General features: G+C 37.6%; 1 protein-coding gene across 1 annotated transcript in view; it reads left to right on the top strand.

Moving 5' to 3' along the window:
* The window catches only part of Wnk1 (WNK lysine deficient protein kinase 1), a 145,740-nt gene that overhangs the window by 39,190 nt on the left and 84,728 nt on the right, over positions 1–21,822 (top strand). The window contains 4 exon segments of the mRNA XM_052721955.1: positions 2,636–2,749; positions 2,751–2,809; positions 13,137–13,357; positions 15,570–15,727. Of these exon segments, the coding sequence (XP_052577915.1) occupies positions 2,636–2,749; positions 2,751–2,809; positions 13,137–13,357; positions 15,570–15,727 (552 nt within the window).

The raw sequence follows: 21,822 nt of genomic DNA, 5'->3' as shown, positions 1-21,822 counted from the left end.
AGTCATCTGGAACTACGTACCAAACCCTCTCAGAAAAGTAAAAAGAGGTTGTTTAAGCATATTAATGACACTGATAAAGTAAGCAACAAGATATGATTTTATACTCACCAATTGACAAAGTTGATGTGTGGTAAATAACTACCACATGTGTAGCCGTGGTAGCCTTCAGACACAAGATAGTGTCTAGACTGCTTAGGCTGCTGTAATTAAACTTAGGTGGCATTAATTTATAAATAAGAGAAAAAATTTCACAATTCAGATAACTGGGAAGTTCAAGGCCAAATTGCCAACAGGCCTCCATTTCTGGTGAATACTTACTGTGCCTCAGAGAACTTGTTGCATCCTCCCAGGGTGGAAGGGGTAGAAGAGATTAACTTGTTACATGAAGTGTGTGCCCACTCCCCCTGTAAAGTCACTACCTATCTCCTAAGATCTTGGAGGTTAAGATTTCAATGTGAATCATTTAGACCATAACAAAAGCATATAAGAGCAGAAAAGAAATTATGTTTTAGTTACCAAAGTATTATTATTATTATTTTTTTTTTTTTGGTGTTTTTTGGTTTTTCTCGAGGCAGGGTTTCTCTGTGTAGCTTTGCACCTTTCCTGGAACTCACTTTGGAGACCAGGCTGGCCTCGAACTCACAGAGGTTCACCTGGCTCTGCCTCCTGAGTGCTGGGATTAGAGGCGTGTGCCACCACTGCCTGGCCAAAGTATTATTTTTAAGTGGCGTTGTATACATCATTAATGGACACTACAATCTAGTGCAAGATCTCACAGCTACCATGATTTCCAAGTAGTTATTAATCTGAGTGTCTTTTTGGGATACCTTATAATCATTTGTTATTTGATTAAGTCTGTCAGTGATAATAATCACAGGTAATGCAGAATACTCTTACATGTTTGCATTCATAAATATGAAATGGTAAGTTTTAAGCTGGCAGTGGTGGCACATGCCTTTAATCCTAGCACTGGAGAGGCAGAGGTAGTTGGATCTCTTGAGTTCTACTAGGCCAGCCTGCTTGAGAGCTAGTTCCAGGACAGCCAGGGCTTCACAGAGAATCCCTATCTCAAAAAACCAAACAACAACGACAAAAAAAATTATTTTAATTCAAAGTTAATGAAAATTAACATTTATTTTTGTGCAAATTGGGTAAATCTTTAAAAAGATTTTAGATTTTTTTTTAATGTACGGGAGTGTTTTGTCTGCATGTATGTATGTACATCACATATATGCCTGGTGCCAGAGGAGGTCAGAAGAAGGTGTGTTAGATTCCCTGGTACTGGAATCATGGATGGTTGTGTTCTATCATGCTGGTGTTGGGAACTGAACCTAGATCCTCTACAAGACCAATAACTGGTCTTAACAGATGAGCCATCTCTCCAGTCCTGTAAGTTTATAAATCTTAAAGAACTTTGTGAATCCTACAAGAAGCAGTGCCCTACTGGGCTTGGTTTCCCTTGCCTTTAATCCCAGCACTCAGGAGACTAAGGCAGATACATCTTTGTGAGTTCAAGACCAGACTGGACTATATAGTTAGTTCCAGAACAGCCAGGGTTGTGTAGAGAGATCCTGTCTAAATAAAACAAAACAAAAACCCCTAGTGTCCTATAAATAGTTATATGTACAAGCCCAAGAAGATTAACAGTGAAACCTTAATTGTGGTTTTGGAGAAACAACAAATGAGAGGGAGTGCTTACTAAAGATTCCTGAGTAGATAATGTATAAATTGTGGTATGTTCAAAATATTTTACAGAATGTAAAAACCAGATTTACATATCTAAATTCAGGATAGTGTTTCATTCAAGGGTAGGGAGTAAGAAGGAGAGACCACTCTCGTAACACAGAGGACTTTATAAATTAGATGTGTAATATTAATTCACATTTAGTTTTGCTGAGAATACTTTTTAAAGTATCTATTCTGAGAGTGAGTGGCTAGAGATAGTTTCCATTTTAATAAACAGAACATTGTGTATATGGATCTTGTTAAGGTATAAAAACAAACTGGATTCTTTTCCCATTCTTCATCTCAGGTAGTAAATAAATTAGTTCCTGTAATGGCACCGAGAAACTTTAAAACACATGTTGAAAGCATATTTACTAGATTGCTTGATTCTGTTAAGTTTTGTTGGGTGATGCAGTATAATCATAAAGAAAGTTATGATTAGTATAAAGATAGAACTATAGTGATTATTTAATCTTTTTGCCTTCAGAAACCCATGACCATTCCATGTCATTATTTGCCTATTTCTAACAATTATTGCCTGATTTTGGAAGTAGCAAATGAGATTATATTTTAGACATACATTGATAACTAATAATAAATAATGTCAAGCATTCACTTTATAATCTAATTTTCTTAAATATGTAGTAGTCTGTTCTCAGACCCTTAGGGCATGAAAATGACTGTTATTAGTGTTTCTTTTTAATTTTAATGTTATTTATCATTAATTAATACAGAAATAGCACATTTTATTTATTTTTTAGACAGGTTTTCTAACTTGCCATCCTCCTGCCTCAAGAGGCTATCTGAGTGCTAGGATTGCAGCCATGTACCATCATTCCCAGCTTATTTAGCTTCTGTGTGACTTGTGTTTTATTGTTTTACATCACATTACTTTGTTTTTTCCTTTTAGGATCGAAAGTTAACAAAGTCCGAAAGGCAGAGATTCAAAGAAGAAGCAGAAATGTTAAAGGGTCTTCAACATCCCAACATTGTTCGATTCTATGACTCCTGGGAATCCACAGTAAAAGGGAAAAAAATGCATTGTTTTAGTGACTGAACTAATGACATCTGGAACACTTAAAACGTAAGTATCAATATTTATAAAGATGAGCAAGAAATTTCCAGATTATCCTCGTTTTTTTAGATATACTTTTGTTGTTTAGCTTGCTAAGGGCAGAAATAATCCTTTCTCCCTTCATGATACCATGTGTTTTTTCCTACCCACAAAATCCTCTTGTATATAAGATGATATTATGATTACTTATTGGAATGAGGTTGCTGCTGAATAAACCTAGTTAATTTTAAGTCATATTGATTGGTACTTCTAAAATGTGTGAGGTTTAGGGATTAGAAATCAATGACAAGGTTGCCCTCTAGTGGTTAAAAATGAGATTAAACTATATTAAATATTTATTTGATCACATTTTATTTTTTACTCTATGTATGCAACTAGCTACTGTCTTATTTCTCTTAGTTCAAAAATTAAAACCAAAATAGCTAGATATGTTATCCACTTGAGAAAAAGAGATAACATATAGAAGTACCAAGAGCTTTGGATGAAGAAATGTGGTATACTATTAAAATCACAGGTTTGTCAAGAGCATCTGTTTATTGTATTGAGAAAGGAAGCTATTGTAAAGTACATGGTATAAATTTGTCATGGGAGAAATTAAATTTTTGTTTAAAATTTTATTTTTTTTAAATATTTATTTTATTTTAAATTACATGTGTGGGTTTGTATATATATGCCACCAAGGCCAAAGAAAGGTGTCTGATCCCCTGAAGCTGGAGTTACAGGTGGTTGTGAGCCAGATGACATGGGTGCTGGAAGCTAAACTTCTTAGGTCCTCTGCAAGAGCAGTAAGCATTTAACTGCTGGGTCATCTCTCCAGCTCTCTATTACAATAACAACAACAATAATAATAGTGATAATAATAATAATTAATTATTATTTTTGTTTTTTTAAGAAAGGGTTTCTCTCTGTAGTCATGGCTGTCCAGAACTTGCTCTGTAGACCAGGTGGCCCTCAAACTCAAAAATCTGCCTTTCTGAGTGCAGGAGAGAGAGAGAGGAGAGAGAGAGAGAGGGAGAGAGAGAGAGAGAGAGAGAGAGGAGAGAGGGAGGGAGGGAGGGAGGGAGGGAGGGAGGGGAGGGGAGGGAGGGAGGGAGGGAGAGGGAGAGGAAGAGGAGAGGAGAAAGACAAAGACAGAGACAGAGTCAGAAAGAAAAATATAATATAAGTGATTGTCTCATGTGTGGCTGTTTCCAGAGGCCAAAAGAGGATATCTGATCCCTTGGAGCTAGAGTTATATGTAATTGTAAGCTGCTGGATGTGGGTATTAGCAACCGAACTCTGGGTCTTCTTGAAGAGCAAACATGCCCTCTTAACTTTTTAACTATTGAGCCATCTTTCTAGCCTAGTTCCCAAGTAACTGAATTTTTTTTTTTTTGTTTGTTTGTTTTTTTTGTTTTTCGAGACAGGGTTTCTCTGTGCAGCTTTGCGCCTTTCCTGGATCTCACTCTGTAGACCAGGGCTGGCCTCGAAACTCACAGAGATCCGCCTGGCTCTTGCCTCCCGAATGCTGGGATTAAAGGCGTGCGCCACCAACGCCCCGGGCCCCAAGTAACTGAATTTTAAAAAAATCACTGTGATATGTTATTTGTCCTCTTATTTTATTTTGAGAGTGGATGTGGTTTGAGACAAGGTCTCACTATGTATCTCTCGGTGGCTTGAAACTCACTATGTAGACCAGGCTGCAGGCTGGCCTCTAAACTCACAGATCTGCCTGCCTCTGCCACTTTAGTGCTGGAATTAAAGGTTTAGTCCACCCACCTGCCTGGCACACTTACTTAATTAACTTTCCTTCCTTCTTCCCTCCCTCCCTCCCCTTCCTTCCTCCCTTGTATGTATGTATGTATGTATGTATGTATGTATGTATGTATGTATGTGTGTGTGTGTGTGTGTATATGAGTATAGAGGTCAAAGGGTAAATTGTGGGACTCTTTCCGATCTGGGAGGTGGAGCTCCAGCCTTGTTGGCAGGAGCTTTTACCCACTGAACTATCTGTCTCTATCAAATAAATAGTACTGAGCTGATATATATTAGGTCTTTGGAACATAGTTTTTGTCTCCTGATTATAGTTACTGATTTGAATGTGTCATTGAATTCTCTAAATTTTTTTTAGCTAGTGTCTTCAACTCTTCCTATTCTTCCATCTACCTGCCTCTGCCTCTTGAGTGCTGGGATTAAAGGCATGAGCCACTACCTCTGGGCTAAATATTTGTTTTATTTATACAGTGTTCTGCTTGCATGTATGCCTGCAGGCCAGAAGAGGCACCAGATCTCATTACAGTTGGTTGTGAGACACCATGTGGTTCCTGGGAATTGAACTCAGGACCTCTGGAAGAGCAGCCAGTACTCTTAACCACTGAGCCATCTCATACCTTTACTTTTGTAGCACTGTGTCTGAAACTTGATAAATATATTCGTGGATTAAAGAAAATTGTGTGGTAGTTGTGTGTCTATATACATCTTGAGATTATTTTCACTGGTTCAGATTCCGAGTTGATTGTCAGCATTCTGTCAGACATACCTAAAAGCATACTACAATGGTTTACTTGTGTCTTGCTTATTTATCTGTTTATTTATTCTTTGCAAAATGATTTATGGGGCTAGAGTGATGGCTCAGTGGTTAAGGCTCCTCTTGCAGAGGACCCATGTATGATTCCCAGCATTCACATGGTGGATCACATCTGTGGTCCAGGGAATCTGATACCATTTGACCTCTGTGGGCACCAAAACATGCATGTGGTGCACATATGTATAACACATGCAAAAAACACATAAAATAAAAATTAATAATCTATTAAAACTTTTCATGATTTTTTTTCATGTGTAAATGTGTATATTTATGTGAGTGTATGCCATATGTGTGTGGGAGTCTTTGCAAGAGGGAAGAGGGTGGCAGTTACAGGCTGACTGTAGTGGGTTGCCTGATATGGGTGCTAGGAAACCGAACTCTGTCCTCTGGAAGAGTAGCAAGTGCTCTTAACCTCTGAACCCATGTCTTCAGTTCCTGCCCCCCCTCCCAGTGGGGGAAAGAGTAATCCCCAGGGGATATATATATTTATATTTATATATTTATAAAAATCGGAGTTGTACCAGATATTGTGCTTGAGGAAGTGGGTACTATTTTTGGTATCCACACAGTGACAAAAAGGGCCTTGGATATCAGAGAGAAGGGTTAGAACATAATCTGTGTCAGAAATGTAATTGTCCATAAAAAGGGTGAAGTTGGCACTCCTATCAGTAAACACTACAAGAAAGCTTTTGCCCTCTAGATGGAAAGTAGGATTTCTGAAACATACTGAAGTGCTATCTTTCTTGCCCCATTTCCCTCTCCAAATTGCTATCAATGCCTGTCCCTTATATTTGTCCCTGTCACATATATTATAGAATGTGTGTGTGTGTCTATGTGTAAAAATATATATATAAATTCTGCCCTAGTTCGTGCAGGGAAACTTAGGCCAAAAGGTATATGCCATAAGGTTATTCCAGATGAAATTTCCAGGGATATTTTCATAGTTCATTGATCACATTGTCTACAGCCAAGTTTTCAAAAGTGGTATGATAGTTTTGGATGAGAATGGTCCCCCTAGGCTCATGCACTTAAATAACTTGGTTCTCAGTTGCTGGGATTGTTTGGGAGGGATTAAAGGTGTGTCTTGTTGGAGGAGGTATGTCATTGGGGGAAGGGCTTAAGTTTTCATAAGACTAGCATCACTCCTAGTCTTTTTCTCTTGTCTGCTACTTGTGGATCAGGATGTGAAAGCTCTCAGCTGTTCCTGCTGCCATTTCTTTGTTCTACCATCATGGACTCTCTTAAACTGTAAGCCCAATTAAGTGCTTTCTTTTAATATGTTACCTTGATCTTGGTATTTTGCTGTGACAATAGGAAAGTAATTAAGACAGGTGACTTCACAGTTAAATAACTAATCCACCAAAAATCATGAACATAAACAACCGGAAATTAATACTAGAGCAGTTAAGATACTGTGGCGATTCTGAAAGTAATCATATATTAAGTATTTTTCTAAGGATGAAAGTAAATATACAAACAGGAATGAGAATGAATAGATGACTTTAAAAAGAAATGGGACTCCATCAAGAAAAGGACAGGCACGATTGAGAAAGAGCTGGAGAACATCTATACCTAAGAACAAATCATTAAAATTAAAATTTCACAAGAGCTGATGGTACATTCCTGTATATCCCAGTATTCAGGATGCAGAGACACACAGGTCTCTGTGAGGCCAGGCTGGTCTGTCTAGTGAATTCCAGGCCAGCCAGGGATATATAGTAAGACACTGTCTCAAAAAATAAAATAAAATTGTTCTTTGACAATTTCATACATAAATATTATCTATTCTGATTATTCTTCCATTTCTCCAATATCTCCTCCCAGTTCCTGTCACTCCCCCCCTTCTCCTTTCAAATCTTTTCACTACTTTAATGCCTTATTGTTTTGTGACTTGTTAAGTTTAACCAGTGTGAATTATTGTTTTGTGACTTGTTAGGTTTAACCTGTGTGAACTTGAGTTTGGAATTGTCCATTGGAGCCTGGTGTGCTCACTAGTGGGTACAAAATTGAATGACAATGACTTTCCCCATAATTAGTAATCAATAATTCAGCAAAGGGGAAGGTAGGACCCTGTGAAACTTTGTCCCCCAACCCATGATTGACTGTTGACAGGCCCATGCAAGCTACTGTGAAATCATTATTGCAATGGTGGAGTAGTGCCTGGAAGATAGTCCCATAGTCCTTACCCCTATCTGGATCTTACATTTTTTTCTGCCCCAGTTCTACAATGTTCCTTGAGATTTAGGAAGAATGTTATAAAGGTTCTGTTCAGGATTGAACACTCAGCTATTGTTTATTCTCAGAAACTTGAGCAGCTGTGAGTTTCTGCATTTACCTCTGTTCATTGCAAAGAGAACCTTCTCTAATTATGGCTAAGAAGAACATTTGTCTGTGGGTATAAACTTAAACATTTAGAAGGAAGTTTGGTATGCTAGCTTTGTTCAACACCAGTAGTAAAGTCTCATCAGTGATTCTCAACTCACATATCAGATATCCTGCATATGAGATATTTACATTATAATTCATAACAGCAAAGTTACAGTTAGGAAGTAACAATGAAATAATTTTATGGTCTGGGGTCATCAGAACATGAGGAACTATATTAAAGGGTTATAGCATTAGGAAGGTTGAGAACCACTACCTTAGATCCTAAAACCTCCCAGCCATGGGCTTTTGACCAGGTTTAGAGTACCAGCTATGAATTCTCTTATGTGTGGGAAAAAAATCGTCTAGTAGCAGTCTTTTGCTATCTCTGGTTCTTATAATCTTTTCACCCCTCCTCTTTAACAATGATCTCTGGTCCATAGAGAGGGAGGAGGTGTAACATAGATGTACCATTTAGAGCCGAGCACTCTGTAGGCTCTAATTCTCTATATCTTGTCCAGTTATCAGTCTCTGTATTAATTACTATCTGCTGCAAAAGAAGAAGCTTTTCTTATGAGGATTAGAGATATACTAGAATTGGGTATAATGATAAGCCATTAGGAGTCATTCTAATACTGTGTCCATTTCATAGAATAATAGTAGTAGATTTCCCCTTAGGGCTTATTATGACCTAGTAGCCATGGTAGTACCAGGCATGGGGTCTATCTTAAATCCAATTATAAAGTGCCCTGCTTATTCCCATAAGTGCCAGGATAAGCCTATTTGTAGCTCAGGGTTCTCAACTGGGTAGGACAGTTGATTACTTTTCCTCCTCAGTAGAATGCATAGCACCTCCAGCACTATGAAAACTTGTCAGTAGGGATGAAATTTCTGCCTTGAATTCTCCATGTCCTATTCCTCAACTATGTGATATCTTCAGCAATAGTGTCCTTGCCACCAGTTTCTGGAGGGTAACCAAGAACAATTACAATAGACTGTAATGTCTAGGGGTGTGTGTGTGGGACCCCAGTGGCCATGAACTCAAAAAACAGATAACTCATTCCTAGTATTAGGGTTTTTTTGTTTGGTTTTTTAAAATAATATTTTTATTAATTCTTAGATAATTTCATATATCATATCTTGATTATATTCACCCCAGCCTCTCCCCTAAAACAGGTTTTTTGTTTGTTTTGTTTTTTTGAGGACAGAGTTTCTGTATGTAACAGCCCTGGCTAGTCCTGGAACTCACTTTGTACACTAGGCTGGCTTTGAACTCACAGAGATCTGTCTGCCTCTACCTCCTGAGTGCTGGGATTAAAGATGTATGCCACCACGTCCTGCTCTAAAAGCAGGTTTTAAGGATTAAAAGTAATTAGGGACTCGAGAGATGGCTCAACAGTTAAGATCATTGGGCTCTCTTCTAGAGGACCCTCGTTTAGTCCCAGCAGCACATGATGGCTCAAAACTATCTAGTCTTCAGATGATCAGACACCCTCTTCTGGCCAGTGTGAACACCAGGCACACACTTGGTGCACAAACATACAGGTAGTCAAAACACCAATGCACATTAAAAATTAAAAAACAACTTGCCTTTGCTATTAAGTTTATTTAATTGCTCCATCCAAATGTACAAACATACAGGTAGTCAAAACACCAATACACATTAAAAATTAAAAAACAACTTGCCTTTGCTATTAAGTTTAATTTAATTGCTCCATCCAAATGTAAGTTTTATTTTTGTTCTACTCTTAGTTTTTCTTGATAGATCCAAATCTTGTATATGTAGGATTTAAAAAAATGATTACTGTGGAGATTTTATTTATATCCTCACCTCTCTTACAAATTTAGTGCTAATATTGTACACTTTCATGTAAAACACATGTTTCCTAGCAAATACTTGCTTTTATACTGTGATTTTTTATATTTGATACATGTATATTTCATAGACCTTCACAAAATACAGGTTTTATTAACTAGTTGCATGTACTTTAAAGGTACTAATATGAAAATATTAGTAGATGCTTTTCCTTCCCTCACCCTCACTGCATATGTACAAATAAAATGTGTACCACAATGCATTTCTCAATATTTTCCTCTATAGTGATTAGATAACAGAGACTTTTATGCCATACTCTTCACTTAGTCATTCTGTGGATTCTGTTGCATATGTACATATTTCATCAGTTAACTAACTGGAGATTTGGATAGAAAATATACAGAATTGAGGGCTTTATTTTGTGACTACTTTCTGGGAATTTCTTCTTTCCTCCCCCTCCCTCATCTTTTTTCTTTTTGGTTTTTTAAAACAGGGTTTTCTCTCTGTAGACTAGGCTGTTGAACTTAGATCGGCCCTGCCTCTGCATCCAGCATGCTAGAATTAAAGGTGTGAGCCGCCATCTCTCAGCTCTTCCTCCCCTTCTTAAATATTTTATTTTTTGAGATTATAATTGTGTATTTGTCATTTCCCCCCTCCATTTCCTCCCTCTAAGCCCTCCCATGGTACCTGCTTCCTTTGCTTCTCTTTCAAATTCATGGCCCTCTCTTCTCCAGTTGTTTTTATATATATATATGTTTGTGTGTGTTTATACACATATTCCAAAGTACATAAGTATCTACTCAGTCTATAATGTTACTTGCTGTGTATGTTTTCAGAGCTGACCATTTTGTATTTGATAACCTATTGGTGTCCTTTTTCTGGGGAAAGACTAATTTTTCCATTCAGCATTTCTTAATTGCTTATAGGTCTTCGTTTAGGGTTGAGACTTTCTCCTTCCCATGTTAGCTTATATGTTTATGTTTTTGTTCAGGTCATGTTTAAGCAGACATGTTAGAGAGACTTTATGGGTATAGCTTCTGACATAGAAAACACACAACTCCCCTGTTCTCTGGCTCTTAAAATTGTTCTGCCCCCTCTTCCACAATGATCTTGAGCCTTAGGTGCAGGACTTATGTTGTAGATGCGTATCAGTTGTGTCTGGATGCTACATGTGTCTGCATTCTGATAAGTTGGTGGTCTCTGTTACTAAGAGAACTTTCCTTATTGAAGGATAAGAACTGCATTTCCTCAGGCCACCTTGGGCTACAAAGCGAGTTCCAGGACAACAAGAAAACCCTGTCCTTGAAAAAAACCAAAAAAGAGTGAAAGAAAGAACTACACTGCTCTGTGGGTATAAGAATGAAAATTTAGAATGTAGTTAGGGATTATGTTGGTTTAATAAAGTGGGCAGTTATAGATTCTCTTTCAAGATCCTCATCTTAGTCCTAGGTAGTGGCTAGGTTTCTGGTACTCAGGCGTGATGGCATGATTTCCCTCTTGTTGAGTTAGTCTCTTCTTTTCCTTTTTAAAGTGTATTTTATTATTATGGCGGGGGGGGGGGGGGGGGGGGAGAAGTGGGTGGAGAGGAGTGAGATATGAGAATAAATTAGAGTGTGAGTAAGAATGATGTGTGTGTACTAGTCCAGAAGCATTCCATGGTACAAGCATAAAGGGTCAGAAGACTAAATCCAGGATGTACTGCTTTCCTTCTGCCATGAATTCCAGAAATCAAACTTAAGTCATTAGGTTTATGCACCAGGTTATCTGCCCTTCTCCTCTTCCATCTTTATAAAAGAAAAAAAGTTTACTTTGTGTGTCTGTATGTGTGTGTCTCTGGGTGTGCATGCATGTATGTGCACAATACCCGTATGCAGATGCTCATAGAAGCCAGAACAGGGTATTGGATTCCTTGGAGCTGGAGTTAAAGGCAATTATGAGCTGCCTGGCATGGATGCTGGGAACTGAACTTAGGTCTTTTGAAACAACAGCAAGTGTTCTTAACCACTGAAGCATCTCTCTAGCCCCACCTTTCTTTTCCTTATCACCTTTGCACTACAGTCATAGAACTGTTCTTTATTACACCGTGTTCAAAATTTGTTCCATGTGAATCATGGGGATTGTCATCAGGCATGGCAGCAAGTACCTTTACCCACTGAGCAGGAAAGCACGAAGACCTGAGTTCAGTCTTCATAAAGCCCACAGGGGGAAAAAAAAAAAAAAACAAGGCATGATTATCTGCTTATGAGCCCAGTCCTGGCTTTCTAGCCAGTCTGTCTAGTCTACTTGATGAGTTCTAGGTCAGTTGAAGACCCTGGGTGAAAATACAAGATGATGTAAGGACATTCAAAGTTGACCTTTCTTTCCACATGTACATGCATGTGCGCATACATACATAGGCTGCTTACACATTGTTTTTTCCTTTATTCTCATGTGAAATCATTCTGACTGATTTTGATTTGTTCTTTATCTCCTTTCAATCACTGTTTTGTGTTTTTTATTTAAAGAAAACATTAAATTACATTTATTTATTTATTTTTGTGTTTGTGCATATGTGTATGGGTAACACGTGTTCTGGTACATGACTTGGAGAAGTTGGTTTGCTCTTTTTTTTTTTTTTTTTTTTAAACGTAGTAAGCCATCTTGCCAGCCCATTTTGCATTTTTTAAAAACCAGTTTAGGAATACATTGGTAGAAGCCACTCCATTATTTACTAGAAGCAGAATTCTTTTAGTTATGTCAATAGCAAACTAATTTTAAAGTATACATTTTTTTTTTTTTTTTTGCTGTTACAGGAATTTTCTTACTGCTTATTAAATAGTTTCTTTGAGAGCTGGGGATGTAGCTCAGAGTTTGCCTAGTGTATACACATAGGCCTGGGTTCTATCCATAGTACTGCAAAAACTGGGCATGGTGGTACATAAAGTTCTAACCTTTGGAAGCAGAGGTAGGAGGCTCAAAAGTTCAAGATCATCTTTAGTTATATAGAAAGTTTGAAGCCACTCTGGGTTATATGAGACCCATTCTCAAGAAAAAAAAACAAAAAATGAAAGAAGGATGCAGAGGCAGAAGAATTACAAATTTGTGGCTAGCCTGGGCTGCATAGATCTTTCAAAACAAACTAATGGCCAGAGAAGTGGTTAAGATCACTTGCTGTACAGTCTTGAAGGCAAGAAAGGGCTCAGATCCCAGCACCCAGGTGACAAGCCAAGCAACTGGTAAATGCTTGTAACTCCAGTTCCAAGGGATTCATCTGTCTCTTTTGACTTCTACACATGCACAGGTGCATGCATTCCCCTATCCCATATGCATGGATACATATATTTACACATAAGAATTTTTTTCAAGAAAATTTCATTACTCAACAATAAAAATGTTTCAAGGACTTATTTCTTGTCTTTTAATAGAATTTTATTTTTAAACTTATCTCAGCCCCTTTAACCTTACTAAAAGTATTACTAACCCTTAAAGTTATTGAGTCTCAATATTCTAAATTTGATATCTTATCTTTGGTATGTTAGAATTTAATGGAATTCTTCAAAGCAGAAAGCTGGTATCATTGATAACCTGTTTGGTTTACTTTGCCTCTTCAGGTACTTAAAAAGGTTTAAAGTGATGAAAATCAAAGTTCTAAGAAGCTGGTGTCGGCAAATCCTTAAAGGACTTCAGTTTCTCCACACACGAACTCCACCAATTATTCACCGGGACCTTAAATGTGACAACATCTTTATCACCGGCCCTACAGGCTCAGTGAAAATTGGAGACCTTGGTCTGGCAACTCTAAAGCGGGCTTCTTTTGCCAAGAGTGTGATAGGTATGTTTCCAGTGTGCTTTGGAGCCAGTCTGGCTTTTGACATAGCTTTTCTTTAGAAACCTGATCCTGTCATATCTTTTTTGACACTAAATAAGCCTTCAGAAATCTATATCATGAACCTAGTGATCAAGTCTAGTTAAATATAAAATGAAAGAATTTTTAATATTTAAGCTTCTAAAATCATTTGGAAGACTGTTGATGTTTTATAAAGTTACATGGAGAGAAGTAAGGTGAATTTCATTGGTAAAACCTTTTTACTGCCTCACTGAATCATTCTGTTAATACTTAATATTTTATATTCATATTTATACAGTAAAAGCAATGTGTTGCTTTTTTTGTAAAGTAAATGAAGTTTATATGTAGTTTAGCTTCAGAAATGTCCGTTGGCTGTATCTTCAAGAATACCTGGCTGTAAAAACTTGATTTGAAAGTAGGAATATATGGGGGTGTTTTGTGAAAAGCTGATCTCATCAACTTTCCTTTACTCTCACCTTTTATAATGAATGATATATCAAAATTAGATTTCTCAGCCTTAGTACTCTGGATAGCTGGGGCTAGACAGTTACTGTATAGGGTTTTTCTTGTATAGTGTAGAATTATTTCATAGCATACCTGGGTTCTAGCACAAAATACTTGTAGCATTCCTTGTCTATTTATTCTTAATTGCTACAACCAAAAATGTCTCAGACATTGCTGTATTGCTGTAAGGAGAGCAAAATTAACCCTATTAGGAAATCAGTACGTAGTCCAAAGAATAAGAGTGACCTTTCGGACTCTAATGGCTGTTTTGCTAAGGTTTAACTCTCTGAAATTTAAAAATTTTTCATTTCACATTCTATTCTGCTCTCCTATATAGGGTATGACATTAAAAGCTCATTCATTATTAAGTGGGCCAGAATCCTAAGTACCAGTAAGAAAAGCATGACACACCAATAATTTGCATTTTTTTCTTTTCTTTTCTTTTTTTTTTTTTTACTTAAAGAACAAAACCAAACCAGTGTTCTCATTGGAATATTTTGAAGTTAGGATTTCTAATGCTGTTTATACATTTTTACACAATATATTAGCAAGAAAAGTACATTTGAAGCTGAATTGCCCTTTTGTTTTCTTTATAGGAAGCATTTGATTGTCTTGGGGATCTTAAAATCACTAATCCAACAGAGTTATTTCCTTTGTTTATTAAATTATAATGTGCATACTTGTTCTGGAATTGAAGTTAAAGATTCTGAAATCATTGTAAAATCTAATCTTGTAGGACCATACACATACGTACTGTGCTCACAAACCAGTCTATATTTGAGCTCTAGATTCGTATGTGTATGTGCATTTGTTTTTCACCCATAGGATGTCCCTCACTGTATTTCCTATATCTGCATTAGGCTTATTTGTTTACTGTAGGTTGGATCATAAGTATGTGAAGAAAAGGCTCTGTTGAGTGGCCTTTGCAGATAATTACATTTTATTACCTTTAAAAATATATTGAGGGCTGGAGAGATGGCTCAGTGGTTAAGAGCACTGACTGCTCTTCCAGAGGTCCTGAGTTCAATTCCCAGCAACCACATGGTGGCTCACAACAACCTGCAATTAGATCTGGTTCTCTCTTCTGGCCTGCAAAGACACATGCAGGCAGAACACTGTATACATAATAAATAAAATAAATCTTTAAAAAAAATATATATATATATTGAATACAGAGGTTAGGTTGTGTCTCCCCCCCCCCCCCCCCCCCCCTTAATATGTGAAGTATTAACGGCAAGAGGCAAGTTGTAAATACTCCAACTTCCCATAGAGGGCAGACAAGTATTTGATCTTTTTAGTGTTACTGTCTTACAGTATCCATTTTGTTTCCTGCTAGTTATTTTTCTTTTATTACCTTTCCTTCTATTTGTTTTCATTATGAATAATATTAATATAATCTCTTAGCCAAAGTTAATAGTGGGAACACAATTTCAACAGTATAAGTAGTCATGGACCTGACTGTTCAGTGTGTTTTAAAGGCCTCACAGTGGAAGATCTTCTATAGGATATTTGATGGAACAGGCTAAGAAGATTTCCTTCCTCTTTTCCCCTCTTCTTTTTCACCCCCCCCCCCCCCCCCCCCCCCCCCCCCCCCCCCCGCCCCCAAGGTCAACCTCTTTGTTTCTTGAAACCTCTGGTAGGTAACACCTACAGCTACTGATCTGTTGAGTCTGAATCATTGTTTTAATTTAAGGTACTCCGGAGTTCATGGCTCCTGAGATGTATGAGGAGAAATATGATGAATCCGTTGATGTTTATGCTTTTGGGATGTGCATGCTTGAGATGGCTACATCTGAATATCCATACTCAGAGTGCCAAAATGCTGCGCAGATCTACCGTCGAGTGACCAGTGTAAGTCCTTGCTAATTGTTGATGACATTACATTAGATCTAGTAAAATCAAGCTTGATAACATCCACCTGTGCAAAAGGGGACACTAAAAGAGAGCCTAAGTCGTTGGGATGGGAGTTTGCTGAGTTAGATGCAGTGTACAGTGAAAGCAAAAATAAACTCAGTTTCTTCCCACCTCCCTTGCAGTCACTTAAACCTTTATCTTGAGGTATAATTTATTTGAAACTGCATTCTAATGTCTTCTAATAGTTCATCTAAATTCTTAATTATGATGCATCGTTTTGTATTGCTATTATATTGCTTTAAAGGTGATTTCAATTGAAGACTTTTGAAAGCAGCAAGAAGGTGTAAGTTAATATTACAGCAGTGAGACTATGATAGATAATTGATATAGAAGTATCCAAGATTCATTGGGATCTTAAGTATAAAGAGGAAAGAGTTCTTTGGTTTTAGGGTTTTTGTTTTGTTTTGTTTTGTTTTGGTTTGTTTTGTTTTTTCTTTCAGAGAGAATGTTAGATATTGTGATGGGTTCAGGAGACAAAATAGCAGGTTCACTTTTCTGTTGTAGTTATTGCTGTAGTCTCTCTCTCTCTCTCTCTCTCTCTCTCTCTCTCTCTCTCTCTCTCTCTCTCTCTCTCTCTCGTTTTTTGAGAGAGGGTTTCTCTGTGTAACCACCCTGATTGTCTTGGAACTCACTCTGTAGACCAGGCTGGCCTCCAACTCACAAAGATCTGCCTGTCTCTGCCTCCCGAGTGCTGTGATTAAAGTTGTGCACCACTACCCAGCGCTTTGGTAGTCTTTAAAGATCATTTGTAATGAATTTTCTTTGCAGGTTTGTTATTCTGATGTTTGGTGCTGATTGTTTTTATTAAATTTAGAGAATCTTTGAGTGTTTTATTGACTGATATTTTATATACATACATACCAGGTCAAGAGTCTTAATTGGGATTTTTCTCTTTTTTTGGTTTTTTGAGGCAGGGTTTCTCCGTAGCTTTGAAGCCTATCCTGGAACTCACTCTGTAGACCAGGCTGGCCTTGAAGTCGTAGAGATCTGCCTGCCTCTGCCTCCCAAGTGCTGGGATTAAAGGCTTGTGCCACCACCACCCAGCAGGAAAAAGATTTTGCACAATAAAAACATGAGTTATGTTCTATATCTATAGACCTTCCTGGATAGCTTATAAATAGGGAATAATAATATGTGGCCTTTTGTGACTAGCTTCTTTCAGTATGTTTTTAAAAGGTTCATCATTTCTCATTCTTGTTTCATTTTGAGGGTCATAGTGTTCACAATGAAACCCCTCTGAGCTTTGTACATAGTGGGCTGGTGATTTACCTTATACCTTTCATTACTTTTAAGAGGTAATATTCCATTGTGTATATACAATGTAGTTTGTTTAGTATTCATCTATTTGGACATTTAATCTGTTTAGACTTTTAGGGCATTGTGAATAGTCTGCTGTGAATGTTCATGTACAAGGATTTGATTGGTCATCTGTTATTTAATTTCTCTTCTGGTCTTTTAAGTAGGAGTACAATTATTGGGTAGTACACTAACTCCTAATAACCATTTAATTCAGTTGACTTGTTTTCCATGTGACTGTATCATCTATCCTCCCTCCCTCCCTCCCTTATGGGTATTTGCTGTGGCCAGAAGAAGGTGTCAGATTCCTTGAAGCTGGAGTTAGGCAGTATGGAACCAAGTGATAAGGGTGTTGAGAACTGAACCCAAGTCTTCTGGAAGAGCAGTAAATGCTCCTAATTGCTGTGCCATCTCTCCAGCCTTAACATACATTAAAAAATTTTTTTTGGGGGGAGAATCTCTCACTGAACTTGCAAGTTTGCCTATACTGACTGGCCAGTAAACCCTACAAATGTGCTTGTCTCTGCTCTTCTCCCTAATCTGTCCTGCCCTGCAACTCCCACCCCACCCTCCAACTAGGATTATAGGAAACACCAGGTACAGTTTTTTGCATGAATTCTAGGGCTTCAAACACAGTTCTCATGCTTGTACAGCATTTACCAACTGAATCATCTCTACAGTCCTTTCTTTCAGTTTTAAAAGGTAACTTTGGTGGATGTAGTAATCTTGATTGGCAGATGTTTAAACATCAGTCCATGCTCTTTCAGCTTTTATGGTTTCTGCTGAGCAGTCTGCAAATGTTCTGATAGGTTTGCCTTTCTAAATAACCTGTACTCCTCGCCCTTGAAGCTTTCAAATATCTTTTGTTCTAAACTCTTCAAAATTGTTTTAAAATTATTTTATGGCCGGATGGAGCAGCACTCAGGAGGCAGAGCCAGGCAGATCTCTCTGAGTTCGAGCACAGCCTGGTCTACAGAGCAAGATTCAGGACAGGCACCAAAACAACACAGAGAAACCCTATCTCAAAAAAAACAAACAAAAAATTATTTTATGTGTATAGGTCTTTTTTTTTGCATATATATCTGAGTACTACATGTGTACAGGTCCTTGAAGCCAGAAGAGGGTGTCAGATCCTTTGGGACTGAGTTAGAGACAGTTGTGAGCTGCTGTGTGGATGCTGGGAATTGAGCCTGGAAATTCTGTGAGAGTAGGAGAGCAGCCAGTCAGTGCTCTTAACCACTGAGCCATCTTTCCAGTTCTTCTTTTAAACTGTTGATAGTTTAACTATAATATAATATGTTGAGGTTCTTTTCTGGTAATATCTATTTGAGATGGTACTTGGATGTCTGTCCTCCTCACTAGATTTAGGAGCAATTTTATTGACTAAGTTTACTGTGGTGGTTGGAATGAGAATGGTCACCACTTGTGGAGCTATTTGGGAGGAATAGGAGGTGTGGCCTTGTTGATGGAGGCATGTCATTTTGGGCAAACTTGAGGTTTAAAAACTTGTGCCGTTCCCAGAGTGCTCTTTCTTCTTTCTGTTTGTGGATCTGGATGTGAGCTCTCAGCTTCTGTTCCAGGGCCATGCCTGCCTGCTGCCATGTTCCCACCATGATGATGATAATGAACTCCTATCTCCCTGGAAACTGTACATTCCAAATAAATCCTCCTGTAAGTTATCCTGGTCATGGTGTTTTATCACAGCAATAGAAAAGTAACTTAAGACATTTACCATGGCTTTAATCTATATCTCAGTTCATAAGTTTATCACAGATTTGTTAGTTTGGTCTCTTAATCCTGTACCAGACATCTTGAATCTTGTGGTCATAGGATTTTTTTCTTTATTGTTGTGTGATTGCCTTTAATCATTAATATTTTTTCTTCTACCTAGTTTATTCTTTGTTTTTGAGTTATTTTTATTTATTTTGTTTTATATTTTATTATGGTGCATACGTGAGTACTTACATACAGGTGTATTTAACAGAGCAAGTGAGGTCAGAGCACAGCTTGTACATGTTGGATCTTTGCGATTCCATGGGCCCCAAGAATTTAAACTCATGTTCTCAGTCATTTTTTAGAATTTTTGTCTAGAATTTCAACCATTTCACCTTAAGAGGAGTTATGTTGCTTTGATCTTTCATATTTTATTTCAATGTGGTTTTGCAATTATGGTTATCTCATTTATCGGTAGCTTTTTCTTAAAGGCTTACTCCAAAAACTTACTGCTTTTAGAAAAGAGAAATTAAACTGCCATAACAGCAATGTCAAAAAATGGTACAGAAATATAATAAAAAGTAAAACACAAAAACAGAAACTGCAGTATGCCATCAGTGATCATAGGAATGATGAAAAAATATAAAAATAGATCATAAAATTTAAAACAAAAAGTAAAATTAATAAAAGAATGAAATAAAAGAGAGGGTAGAAAAATGATGTGATGAAAGAGCATCTCAAGAGATAAAAAATTTAATTACAAAATAAGGAAAAATTGTTTAAAAGGTAATAGGAATTTAAAAGTAAAAGGGGGCTAGTGAGTTGGCTAAATGGGTAAGAACATTCTCTCTGCAAGAGGTGGAGGTAGCCAGATGCCAGAGCTGACCTAGCGAAAAGAACAAGCTTCCAGTTTAGTAAGGGACCTTGTCTCAGTGCAATAAGGTTGAAGATGATAAAGACTCCACATGTACGTGTATGGGCATGCACACCTCATACACCACATATACACAAGCCAAAAGTAAAAGTAATACCAACAATAAAGAGAAACATAAGGCTTTTTTAAAAAAAAATCTTCTAGTATTAAAATCAACCAGATAGGAGATATAGTGGGTTGTAGCTAGAATCTGTTGTAATTCTTTACTATCCTCCTTGTATAGGTTGGTGCTTAAAGTGGGTTAATGTTAGGGCTAGTGTTTTGCCTTGTTTTGAAATAGCATCTCTTGTAGTCCAGATTACATAAGAATTTACTGTGTAATGAAGGATAACCTTGAAAGTTTGATCCTCCTGCTTCCACCTTCTGAATACTAGAATTATGCAAGGATAATATGCCACCATACACAGTTTATGTGGTACTGAGAATTGAATCTAAGGCTTCATACCTACTAAGAAAGCAAACTGAGAACTGAGCTCCATCCCTAGTCCCTCACTTACTAAACCACTGTTTATTGAACACAGTGAGATTTTTATGCCTTTAAGTGGTTTTAGCACCTCTCTGCCAAATCAGTTGACCTTCGATTCAACACACACGAGAATTTGTCAAAACTCAACTCTTTGGTTTTTTGAAGCAGGGTTTCTCTGTGTAGTCCTGATTGTCCTGAAACTCACTCTGTAGACCAGGCTGGCCTTGAACTCAAAGAGATCTGCCTGCCTCTGCCTCTGCCTCCTGAGTGCTGGGATTTCTGACTGCATTGATTAAAGGTGTGAGCCACCACCTCCCAGATAAATATTTTTTTTAGATTTGTTTTTATTTTATATATATGGCTGTTTTGCCAGCATGTAGAGGGTATCGGGTCCCCTTGGACCTAGAGTTAGAAACAATTGTTAGCTCCCAAGTGAGTGCTGGGGATTGAACCCTGATCCTCTGGAAGAGTCGACAATGTTCTTAACCACTGAGCCGTCTCTGCAGCCCCCAAACCCTTATTGATCTGTATGTCTTTATTGTTGCATAGGTGAATTAGATAATTTATCACATAGTACATCATACTTCACCAATGTATGCATGTTGGCTGGTTTTTAAACCTACCTTTCAGGGAAGGATTGGGAACCTTAACCCAATGATAGTTATCTTTGTAAGAATTGATGTACATAGAGTATCTGTGATATCCCATGTGATGTCAGAAAGAGATTGCTGTGCTTACTGTGGCTACAAGCCAAGGAACACTAAGGCCAAATCATTATAAGCTAGGAAGATTAAAAAGGATTTTTCCCTTTATATTTTAGAAGGCATTTGATCATGCTAAAACTGAAGGTTAGGACTGCTGGCCTCTAGAAAACAAATGTCTCACTGGGTGGTGGTTTGGTCTCGCTGATTTGGTGGAATAAGAGAACCAACTTTGGCAAGTTATCCTCTGACCTCTAAATGAGCATGTTATAGCACTTGTATATACACGCACGTTTACACACACACACTTGCACACAAAAATATAAACATTAATTAATTAAATAAAATTAATTACATTTTATTTAAGCAATAAAAGACCCAAGATGCATATTTCCAATATACAATGGTGTAAAATAAACATCCTTATCTCAAAGGGGAGAGATGGGATGCAGCAAGCCAATATCAGACCAAAGTAAGACAGAAACCCAGCAGAATAAACATCAAATCCTATAGCTCTGTGTCCTGAATTTTTGGCTAATAATGGAATATCTGGGCTCTAAAGGGCTTAGATAGCCCCATACCTTCTTTATTTGGCATAGTCTATGATTCTGTCATATCAAACATTGCAACTTAGCTTTTACCTTCAGCTTCATGCAGTGACCTTTCAGGATCCCTTTGCAGGATCTCAGACCCTGTCATACATTGACTGGCATTGACTCAGCAGCTCTCTGGAAATGTGGTTATGAGCCTCAGTGACCCCTTCAATCTTGTATCTTTCATGCTAGCAAAACCATTACTACATGGACAATGCTGCTATTAGATTCTGGTGCCAGGTCAGTATGGAACTGGTCCCTTTAGACCACAGTTGTGTCACCTTTTTTCTGCTGACCCTGGAGAAACACTATTTTAAACAATTTCTTTC

This window comes from Peromyscus californicus, unplaced genomic scaffold, assembly GCF_007827085.1.
Source record: "Peromyscus californicus insignis strain IS unplaced genomic scaffold, ASM782708v3 Scaffold_6__1_contigs__length_162567912, whole genome shotgun sequence".
NCBI lineage: Eukaryota > Metazoa > Chordata > Mammalia > Rodentia > Cricetidae > Peromyscus > Peromyscus californicus.
The sequence above is the reverse complement of the archived record's forward strand: the minus strand, read 5'-3'. Positions and strand labels throughout refer to the sequence as shown.